Below are 12,200 nucleotides of genomic sequence, written 5' to 3'. Positions count from 1 at the left end.
TCAACAAGTCTCAAGTCTGGGACATGCTCCAACTTTCAGAGTCCAAGAAATAACAGAGGGAATAGATCGATATCAGTTCCCTTGCTGACAATACCAGTCAATTCCTCACAGCTGTAAAGTGACTGCAATTGTTCTTCTGCATATACGCAACAGTGCAAACAGTGGAGCAGTCACTTTATGGGGAATGCCTTTGTACTAAACATGCTTACATCATTCAAGTGATGTCACTTATGCAATATTAACATGAAAGAAAGGCAAAACAACATTTGCACACTTCAGAATTCAACAAGCTTTCTCTCAAGTGTATTGCCAACCAGAAAGTGACATTCAAGGAATCAAGAACAAAGAGCAACATAACGAAGGACCAGTTTCCTGCATTGAGTCATCATATGTCCTTAGTTGTGTAGCATCTTTGTCAAAACAATGTACTTGTAATTCCTACTTAGCTTAGTTAGAAGTATTGTGTAGGAAACCCTTATAAAATCATAAACCATATGCTTATGTCTTGGCTAGAGTTAGTCGAGTTGTAAGCTTTGTAATAGAGTTATTACAAAAGGGCTTGTAATAGAGTTGTTACAAGTTAGTGAAGGATTAAGAGGCTAATTCCTAGGTTACAACAGTTTGTAATCTGAAGTTTGCTTAGTAGTGAAGCTGAAATCCTACAAAGGTAGGTCGTGGTTTTTAATCCCGTGGGTTGTGAGTTTTCAACGTAAAACTCTATTGTGTCATTTACTTACTGTTGTGTGTGTGCGTTCTGTGGAAACTGATAGAGAACATGGTTCTCTATATAGTTTAGTGGACCCTAAGTTTCTATCAATTGGTATCAGAGCAGGTTCTTTCTATCAGGCTAACACCTAGAAAGGATACTCATGGCTGCTCCACCAAACTTTGAAGAAGGTCAATCAACCTACAAACCATCACGATTTAATGGCCAATACTATGGATGGTGGAAGACAAGGATGCATTATTTTATCATGGATGAAGACTCAGAACTTTGGGATGTCATCTGCGAAGGTCCTTTTGTTCCTATGTAGACCATTGGAGAACCAGAAGTGTCAATTCCCAAGACTAGGAAAGAATACAACGATGCTGACAGAAAAGCTATAGAGAAGAAATTCCGAGCCAAAAAGATCCTCGTCTGTAGTATTGGACCAGATGAATACAATCAGATTTCTGCCTGCCAATCAACCAAGGAGATCTGAGAAGCTCTCCAAATAGCACACGAAAGGACTACTCAAGTCAAACAGTCGAAGATTGATATGCTAACCACTAAGTATGATCTATTCAGGATGAAGGACGATGAGTCCATTAAGGACATGCACACTTGCTTCACTTCTATCATCAATGAGCTCCATTCTCTGGGAGAAATCATTCCACGAAACAAGCTTGTCAAAAAAATACTCAGCGTATTACCTGGATCCTGGGAAAGTAAAGTAAATGCTATTACAGAGGAAAAGGATCTGCAGAAGCTGACCATTGATGAACTCATTGGCAATCTGAAAACTTATGAAATGAAGAAGAAGAAGGATAATGAGAGAACAGAGCCCAAAAGGGAGAAGAACCTAGTCCTCAAGACAGACAAAAATGACTCAAGTGGTGAGGATGCCGATATGGCTTACCTGACAAAGAGATTTCAGAAAATGGTTCCCAGAAATGGAGGTATTCCAAAAAGGGGCAGCTCTAGCAAGCCAAGAGGCTATGACCTATGTCATAAGTGTGGGAAGCCAGGACATTTCATCAAGGATTTCCCCCTCCTCAAGCAATATCATTACAAACACAGCACATACAAAACAGTCAAGAGGAACCCGGTTCCTGACAAACGATTCAAGAGAAAAGATGCCGCTGACAATGTTGTGAAGCATGCTCTTACTGCATGGGGAGACTCATCTAGTGAATCTGGAGAGGATGATGAACAAGGTGACAATGCCATGATGGCAGTAGAGAGTGAAGCAACTGAATATGGCTCTATCTTTGCCCTGATGGCAAAATCGAACGATGATGAAGAAGATGATGATGATGATGAGGTAAACTTTCTAGACGTTCAAAGAAATTTGAAGTCCTACTCTTAGAAAAAGCTTATATTTTTGGCAAATATTTTAATTGATACTTATCATAGTCTTATAAATGATAAAAATACATTAACCGTGGAATTATGAGAAATAGAACATTAGAGGGATGATCTAGTGATTGTCGTTGTCTATTCAAAAGAGACCATTGAGTGTTTAAAAAATTGTAAAGAATCTCTAACTGAAATGATTGCTAGCATAGAGCATGAGAGAGATGACTTATTAGTACTAGTCGTGGACCTAAAGGAAACAATTGAGGAAATAAAAAGGGGAGGTAGGCATGAGATCACCCAAAAGGGAAAGGAAGTTGCAAGTGAGGCACACATTAAGCTTGAAAATGAACTCCAAACTGTGAAATCTAGTCTGTGTGCAGACTTGAAAGAAACAGGCAACTTCAAGAAGACCTAGGCAGAGTTAAAAGTGACCTCAAAAAATCTCTGAAGTGGACCTGGTCCTTTGATGCAATTGCTGCCATATATACAAGCAATGGAGGGAACAGGCACAGAGTCGGTTTCCAAAGAGAAAAGACTCCCTACAATCCACATAACAAGTATGTTACTGCCCCTGATAACTGGCTTTGTACTCACTGTGGAAACACTCGTCACTTTAAAGAAAAATGTAAGGCTAGAATTCAGTCCCAACAGAAAAACAAGGTGTTTGTTGAAAAGGTAACTACTGCTAAGGAACGTGGTCCCTCCACTAAAAAATGTATATTGCCTGCCTAGACAAGAAGAAGTCCGATTCACCATTTTTCTCACTACAAGGGACCCAAACTTATTTGGGTTCATAAATCTAACCCTTGATTTTCTTGTGCAGGAAGCAATGAAAGGAATCAGCCAAAAATGGTACATGGATAGTGGCTTCTCTAAACACATGACTGAAAGCACAAATGATTTCCTTTCACTCAAAGCCCTGCAAGGAGGGAGTGTGTCCTTTGGAAATGGCAAAAAATGATACATTCTGGGAGTTGGAAGGATTGGGAAGTCTCTTGCTCACTCAATTGAAAATGTGTACTATGTGAGCGACTTGAAGTACAGTCTGCTGAGTGTTTCCCAAATCTGTGACAAGGGAAAAAAAGTAGAATTTGTGTAAAAAACATGCACGGTCACAAATCTTGTGACTGGTGAGGTGGTTCTGGTGGCTAAAAGATACCAAAATATCTATGTTGCAGACTTTGAGTCCTTGCAAAATAAGGATCTCACTTGTTTGAGTGCTGTTGATGATAATGTTGAGCTATGGCACAGAAGATTGGGCCATGCAAGCTTTACATTGCTGAACAAATTGGCCAGGAAGGACTTGGTTCACGGTCTGCCGATGTCAAGTTTCAAAGATCACAAGATGTGTGATGCATGTGTAAAAGGAAAACAAGTTAGGTCTTCTTTCAAGCCCAAAAAGAAAGTGAGTATCTCAAGGCCACTTGATCTCCTCCATATGGATTTGCGTGGACCTATGAGGGTGCCAAGTAGAGGAGGAAAGAAGTACATCTTTGTTATAGTGGGCGATTACTCCAGATTCACTTGGACCCTATTTCTCAGAACCAAGGATGAAACCTTTCCAGTATTTGCTGCATTTGTGAAGAAGATCCAGGTGAAAATGAGCCATAATGTGGCGTGTATAAGATCTGATCACGGCACAGAATTTGACAGTGCCAAATGCGACGAATTCTGTGTTGAAAATGGCATAAGTCTTAATTTTTCAGCTCCAAGAATACCTCAACAAAATGGTGTTGTGGAAAGGAAGAATAGGACTCTTGAAGACATGGCAAGAACAATGTTGTTTGACTGTGGCATTGCGAAGAGTTTCTGGGCAGAAGCAGTCAACACTGCATGTTACTTGGTGAACAGGTGCATGATCAGGTCCCTCATGAACAAAACCCCATATGAACTACTGAACGGAAGGAAGCCCAAGCTAACACATTTGAGGACATTTAGCTGCAAATATTTTGTTCTCAACAATGGTAAGGAAGCACTTGGAAAATTTGATGCCGAAAGTGATGAAGGAAACTTTCTAGGCTATTCACCACAAAGCAAAGCTTACAAAGTATACAACAAAAGAACTCAATGTGTTGAGGAAAGCATACATGTAGTCTTTAATGAATCTCACCACCTGTGTGGGAAAGATTCACATGATAAAATGGATCAAGACGGATAAAAGTTAACTGTTCCTGGAGAAGTCATTGACATAGAAAATGGAATGGCTGACATGATGAGTCATGTCAGAGTCAAATGATGATGGTGCAACTGTATCTCCAACTGATGTGGAGGAACCTGGTCCCTCAATCACAACAACTGAAGTTGAGAACAGGATGGTAGATACTGTCCAGTGAACTCCAGATGCTGAGCTGAGAAGCGGATCTCACGTCAACCAAGGATCACAATCAAAAGTACCTGGATCCTCTCGCAATGAGATTCAAGTATCTAAATGGAATCACAAAAGTTCGCATCCTCTTCAAAATGTGATCACTCCTCTTGACTCCGGGATTCAAACTAGATCAAAGTCAAGAAACTCACTAGCCTTCTCTACATTTCTTTCTCAAGTTGATCCCAAAAATATCAAGGAAGCATTGAAATATGCTGACTGGATTACTGCTATGCAAGATGAACTTCATCAATTTGAGAGAAACAACGTGTGGCACCTGGTTCCTCGACCTGCTGACAAAACTGTCATAGGAACTAGGTGGGTATTTAGAAACAAACTTGATAAGTTTGGGAACACAACAAGGAATAAGGCAAGGCTAGTAGTTCAAGGGTACAATAAAGAAGAAGGGATTGACTATGATGAAACTTTTGCTCCAGTTGGTCGAATGAAGGCTATCAGAATTCTTATTGCCTTTGCATCTCATATGGAATTCAAATTGTTCCAAATGGATGTCAAAACTGCCTTTCTGAATGGCTTTCTAAAAGAATAAGTCTTCGTCAAGTAACTACCTGGATTCGAATGTCATGAGCATCCTGGGCATGTTTTTAAACTCGACCAGGCCTTATACAGGCTAAAGCAGGCTCCTCGTGCATGGTATGAAATGTTGTCCAAATTTCTTCTAGAAAATGGCTTTACAGGGGGATAAATTGACAACACTTTATTTCTGAAGAAACGGGGAAGGAACCGACTTATTGTGCAAGTTTATGTTGATGACATCATCTTTGGTGCAACAAATGATTCTCTGTGTGAAGAGTTTGCAACCCTCATAGGAAGCGATTTTGAAATAAGCATGATGGGAGAATTGAATTTCTTCTTGGGTTTGCAAGTCAAGATAACTTCTAAAGGCACAATGATAAGTCAGCAAAAGTACATCAAAGAGCTTCAGAAGAGGTTTAAAATGGAAATCTCAAATATTATTGATACTCTTATTGCCACTACCACTCATTTGGATATAGATAAACCTAGTTCCCCTGTGAACAAGACTATGTACATATGTGTCATTGGATCACTATGGTATCTCATAACAAGCAGACCATATATCATTTTCAGTATGAGACTGTTTGCCAGGTTTCAATCTAATCCAAAGGAATCTCATCTGAAGGCTGCCAAAAGAATCCTTGGGTATCTCAAAGGAACGCAGGACCTGGCTCTCTACTATCCATCAGGAGACAATTTTGACTTGATCGGGTATGCTACTGATTATGCTGGTTATCTGGTGGATAGGAAAAGTACTTATGGAATGGAACACTTCTGGGTTCGTGTCTAATTTCATGGAGTACAAGAAAAAAAAACTCAGTGGCTCTTTCAACTGCAGAAGCTGAGTATGTGGGGGCTGCCTCTTGATGTTCTCAACTATTGTGGATCAAGCAGCAACTTGAAGATTTTGGTATGCTTTCTGATTTTGTACCCTTACTATGTGACAATACCAGCGCTCTCAACATGCCAAAGAATCCAGTTCAACATAAGAGAACAAAGCACACTGACGTGCAACATCATTTCCTCAGAGATAATGTTGAAAAAGGGCTTATTTGCATGATGTTTTACAGTACAGAAGATCAAATTACAGATATATTTACCAATGCACTAAGTAGAGAGCACTTTGAGAAGAATCGCTTTACACTTGGGTTGATAAAGTCAAGCTGAGGACCTGGTCCCTCGATAATTGGCTATGAAAGAAATGTACAGGTAAAACTGCTAAAAGGTTTTTTTTGGCAAGGTCTAACTTAGTTCTATACCGTTATAGGTAGACACGTATGGCAATTACAGAGCAAACAAGGAGCTAATATATGGCAGTTTTACAAAAGGATGAGGCTCACATTTACAAAATCTATCAGGGAACCTGGTTCCCGTGACACAGGTTAGTGGTTCCTTCTGCACTCCATGCATAATTTTTTGAACGGCTAAAAAGGATGCCACGTCATTAAAGTGTCAGCTTGCTCTTTTTTTCTTTTTGGAACCCAATAGTCATACCCGTTTCGAAACGACCCGTCTACCTAGAAAATTTAATACCCTTTCCCAACCGGTCCCTCACCCACTTTTTAATAAATCCAAACACTGTCATTCTTACAACTGTTAACATCCCAAAATTCCCTTTTTCTTCAACAACCAAACAACTTCTTCTTCTATAAACCCTTACTACACTCCACTATGTTTGAGAATATTGAAGCCAAAAATGCTCCAAGCATCGCCCCCACTATGTATTCGTCTGTCATCAAAATAGTAACAGAGTCTACGACCCTAGGCTCCCTAAGAAAGAGTCACAACCATACCTACTACTTCTTCCCCAACCTAATCAAGTACTGGTTCTCACCGGAGTCGCAAAACTTTGAATCCCAAGAAGATTGTGTGAGCGACCTCTCATTGTGTATCGTCAGAAAAATTGGTAGAAGTAGATACAGTGGCGGAAAAAGAACACCAGGAAATCTCTAGTCGACCAGTGGAAGAAAGTTCTGATATGCAAGGAGTGGGTTGTAACAATGATGAATTGGCAAAGACTACCCAATTCCTTGATTTGAATGTCGCCGATTCTACAGGTAATGCTCTTTCTATGTCTTCTGAGTTTACTTTGGGTTTGCAGGAACAAGAGGCCATAGAGAATATGTTGTCAATGCTGCTGAGGGTTGTGTAGTTGGTAGGTATGAAGGTGTGTCTGAAACAAATGGGTCTGAGGGGGAAGGTGATAGTCTACTGGTGGAGGGAAGGGAACTGGTGCCTGTCGAAAATCTGGCACGAGACAGTACTACTGGGGAACTTCCTGAGGGACCTGATCCCTCCACACAAGAGGAGCCCTATGCTCCTACTTGGGATGAAACTCCCTGTTCTTCTAAATAACCCAGGTCAGTACTGATCCCGTTCCCTCTCCTCATTTCTATGCTGAGCCATTGGCCATTGTTCCTCCCGAGATGAGATCTTTGTCTAAGGAGGAAAACAAAGGGAGTGAAGACGACTATGATAATATGGCTATTGCGAATTTCATTAGTGATAGGAGTAAAAAGGAAACTCCCCAACCACCCACTCCTAAAATGCTCACTACTAGACTGCAAAAGAAGGAAGCTCTTGAGTTAGTGCTGAAGAAAAGTAAGAAAGAAAAGAAGAGGGGAGGTTGATGAAGGGTGGGAAGTTAGTATATGATGAGGTAGTACCTACATATCTTGTGGTAAATGTTAATGATGAGGTGGATGAGGAACCCAGTCCCTTGATCCGTTAATCCTCCAAAAAACCTATTGTTCCAAAATCTGGTAATAAGTCATATGTGAGTATGATGGAAGTTAGAAACATTGCGGTGGACAAGTCTGATGAGAAAGTAGCTGAATAGTGTGCTGAAAAGGTGTCTCAGAAGAATGTGTCTGAGAAGGCTTCTGAGAAATCTGTTGAGAAAGGAAAAAGTGTAAGAAAATCAGTAAAGAGAAAGGCTGGCGCCAATGAGGAACCTGGTTCCTCGAAAAAGGCCAAGGTTAGTGTGACCAAATATGTTTGACGGGAAAATCTGAGAAAAAAGAAGGTGCTTTGGGGCAGAACCTTTGCCCCTGACATTCTTGACCTGACGGGAATGCGACAACTGGTTGAAATTTGTGAATTTTAACAGTGGACACCTTTGTTCACACATGAGAGTCCCAAAGTGTATGAGGCCGAGGTACGCAGTTTCTATGCCGATCTGTTCACTGTTGAGAATGATAACATCTGCTTGAAGGTAATTGGGGTTGACTTTGTGATTGATGCGGCTGTATTGGGAACCATCTTGGGAGTGCCTACTGATGGTATATCCTCAATTGAAGGGACTTTCTCTTCAAACTTTAGAAATGCCATTCTGAATGATAATGCAGTCTAGTAGGGGGAACGGGTGCACAAGAAGGCCCTCCTTCCAGTATACCAGCTGTTATTCAAAATGGTAAACAAAGTGTTGCTCCCTTGTGCAGAAAGACGTTCTATTACATCACGAGCAAATTTATTCCTCATGGAGGCTCTGGATGCATACTCCACTATAAATCTGCCAGGAATCATGATTGAGCACATGAAAAAGGTAGCGGATTTTAAGGATGGTAATCATGGGATGCCCTATAGGTTTCTTCTCACCAAAGTTTTTGAGTTCTTGAAAGTTCCCCTGGGAAAGGGAACCATGGGTACTCGCAAGCAGAGTTTCTCTAAAACCACATTGGAAGAGTGTGAGTGCATCGATAAGAAAGGAGGGGTTGGTAGCAATTCCACTATCTCTCAACTGATTAAAGCTCAAAATATCGCTAATGAAGAGATAAGGAAGTTGAAGGCAAGGAATGTTATCCTTGAAGGTCAGCTTAGTCAGGCCCAGGAAGCACCTGGTTTCAGTAGCTCACAAAGTGCAGAGGTTGCTCGCCTGACCAAAGAAAATGCTGATCTTAGGAAATAGGTCGAGGACCTGAAGGAGAGGTTGCTCAATGAGCAAGGGTCTTTAAATGGTCGAATGGATATCCTCCTTAGAACTCTTTCCTCTTACTCTCTTCCTCCCTCTTCCAGTGCTCCTTAGAGTCATTCCCTTCCCAGTGTCAAGTTCAAGTTCAAGTTATTTCTATTTCCTATGTTTGGTTATGTTTGCTGACTGGTACCTTTTTTTGTTGTTGTTTTTAGTTTGTGGTGATTGCGTAACAATGGAACTACTCCCTGTTTATTTCCAAAATTAATGAACTTCTTGTCCTTTTGCTGTGCATATCTTGCTTTTCTACTCTGTTTTTAGCCATGATCGTATGCACACATGTGGCATGAGTTAACCAGGCTAGACTTCTTTTTTCTTATTGCTTGTGCCTAATCTTTTTATGATGCCAAAATGGGGAAAAGTAATTGATGGGGAACAAGAACATGCTTAGGGGGAATTAATTAATTTAGGGGGAACAAGAGGAGGAACAACACATGCTCAGGGGGGAATTTCAATTACAAGTTTGTCATCATCAAAAAGGAAAAAATTGATAAGTTATGTGTTGTGCTATGTTTTGATGATCTGACAAACTTAATATTAAAAACCAGATGGGGAATCTGTTCCACATCCTCTGAGTGCTCAAAGATCAACAAGTCTCAAGTCTGGGACATGCTCCAACTTTCAGAGTCCAAGAAATAACAGATGGAACAGATCGATATCAATTCCTTGCTGACAGTACCAGTCAACTCCCCATAGGTGTAAAGTGACTGCAATTGTTCCTCTGCACACACACAATAGTACAAACAGTGGAGCAGTCACTTTATGGGGAGTGCTTTTGTACCAAACATTCTTACATCATTCAAGTGATGTCACTTATGTAATATTAACATGAAGGAAAGGCAAAACAACACTTGCACACTTTAGAATTCATCAAGCTTTCTCTAAAGTGTATTGCCAACCTGCAAGTGACATTCAAGGCGTCAAGAACAAAGAGCAATATAACGAAGGACCAATTTCCTGCATTAAGTCATCATATGTCCTTAGTTGTGTAGCATGTTTGTCAAAATAATGTACTTGTAATTCCTACTTAGCTTAGTTAGAAGCATTGTGTATGAAACCCTTGTAAAATAATAAACCATATGTTTATGTCTTGGCTAGAGTTAGTCGAGTTGTAAGCTTTGTAATAGAGTTATTACAAAGGGGCTTGTAATAGAGTTGTTACAAGTTAGTGAGGGATTAAGAGGCTAATTCCTAGGTTACAACAGTTTGTAATCTGAAGTTTGCTAAGTAGTGAAGTTGAAATCCTACAAGCGGAGGCCGTGGTTTTTAATCCCGTGAGCTGGGAGTTTTCTACGTAAAACTCTATTATGTCATTTATTTACTGTTGTGTGTGTGCGTTCTGTAAAAACTGATAGAGAACCTAATTCTCTATATAGTTTGGTGGACCCTAAGTTCCTATCATGTATGTTGTATACCTTCGGGGAATAATTGCATTAAAGAAAAATGTACCATTAAAAATCAACTTGCATGGCTCAATGGTTACTATCACATTGGATTATTAACATCTTTTGTTCATTATGTTTCCATTACCAACTGCCTTGATGTCTTACAAATAACGTGTGTATGTATATGTAAATAAAATAATTTATAAGCTCAAGTCTAAGACAATTGATTTGTGAACGAATATTTTTCATACACTAAAAAAATAAAATTAGAAGCTTATTGCGCCAAAAAATGTATAGGTCTTATTTTAAGAAAACATGGTAACTTATATAGAATAGCAATTCCAAATTAGTTTTCAGATTTTCAACTGCTTGTCTGGACTGGACTTAATTGGTGCTTGTTTTGGGGCTTCAACTTCTTCCACAATCTTAGCATGGAACTCTATCATGTATGTGATCCTTACAAGCTTAATTTCTGTAATGATCTTAGACAACAAATACTACTGATATACCAAATAGGTTAATCAATAATCAAAAAATAAATTATGCATTTTGCCTTGTATGCTAGAGATATGACTTGTCACATCATGTTTCTTCACTTCCTCAAACCTCATCCCGATAACATCATATATAAAATCGAGGGAATTTGAGAATTGAAATTGGGTGAGAACCCCAAAATTGAGAAGAACGAAGAGAGATATTATTTCATTATGTGTAATTAGAAATATGAACCATATGGAACCTTCTGTACAAAATATCTTTATATGTATTTACAATATAAAGTCATGTGAATAGACTATAAAGGACACACTAAAACCATCTGTAACAAATCAAGTCACAGGGTTGACTTGGGCCGGATCCGTAGATTGGGGTTGGACTGTAGTATTTCTATGAGAATCTTACATAAATGTCCCAAATAAGTTCCAACTTATCAACCTCTAGCCATTAATCATAGACTTACCAAAACTAGCCAAACACATATAAAAATTTAAAAAGTCAAATAAATAAGATTCTTTCTCTCCAAGAATCACACACAAAGATCTCCTTCCATATTTTTAAGCGTGATCATAAACATTAGATGCAATACGAAAAGAAAACTTCATGGAAGAGATAGCAAACAAGGTGATGAAATTATATATATATATATATATATATATATATATATATATATATATATATATATATATATATATATATATATATACAAGATTCCAAAAATCTAAAAAAAAAGGATATTTTTTCAATGGGTATGATTGAAATTCATTGAAAACATATAGATAAGTCAATATAAAAATGTTGAGGAAGATTAGAGATGATTTGGACTGATTTGGCATCAAAAGTAGTAGTTAAAATCGAGTTCAAAAAATTCTTCAGTGACACTTGTATCAAACATGTATCACGCATGTATCTTACATATAGGTATATATGAATATATACGTGATACACATTTGATACAAATATGATACATATATGATACAGATTTATTTTTTCATGTTCATCTTCTACTTCGAATTTTAAATTCAAACCACCTCAAAACTCCATCAAATCATCTCAAAACTGAGATTCAAGCTCCTTAAGATATACCAAATCTATTCTAATAACACCCACTCAAAAGAAAGCAAAAATTTAACATTTTTTGGCTACAAATAGTGAATTGGCTAATATTAGTAATATTTTGTGAATTGGCCAATTTTTGTAATAGATGTATGGCCTCACCTTCAACAATTTACTAGCGACGTGATCTCTCGAACAACTTTTGGCAGTAGGTATGAAGAAGGTAGAAGGGTATTTGAACTTCAAAAAGAACAAGCTCAGAATTTTATAGAAGTTGTGCACTCGGTTTATATCCTAGGCTGGAGGTAAATTCATTTGCTTTAAGTATCGTCA

General features: G+C 38.7%; 1 protein-coding gene and 1 pseudogene across 1 annotated transcript; both read left to right on the top strand.

Moving 5' to 3' along the window:
- The first annotated feature begins 1,289 nt into the window (after positions 1-1,289).
- On the top strand, positions 1,290-2,069 carry LOC138895413 (uncharacterized). The gene has a single exon (XM_070180098.1). The coding sequence runs from the start codon at positions 1,290-1,292 to the stop codon at positions 2,067-2,069; it is 780 nt and encodes a 259-aa protein (XP_070036199.1).
- A 6,845-nt stretch (positions 2,070-8,914) lies between these two features.
- LOC138895412 (cytochrome P450 72A397-like) overlaps positions 8,915-12,200 on the top strand; it is a 28,627-nt pseudogene continuing 25,341 nt past the window's right edge.

The sequence above is a fragment of the Nicotiana tomentosiformis genome, chromosome 7 (genome assembly GCF_000390325.3).
Source record: "Nicotiana tomentosiformis chromosome 7, ASM39032v3, whole genome shotgun sequence".
NCBI lineage: Eukaryota > Viridiplantae > Streptophyta > Magnoliopsida > Solanales > Solanaceae > Nicotiana > Nicotiana tomentosiformis.
This window is presented reverse-complemented; position numbering and strand designations above follow the sequence as displayed.

Coding starts and splice junctions, on each gene's coding strand:
- LOC138895413 (XM_070180098.1), top strand. CDS start 1,290: ATGAAGGACGATGAGTCCATTAAGGACATGCACACTTGCTTCACTTCT.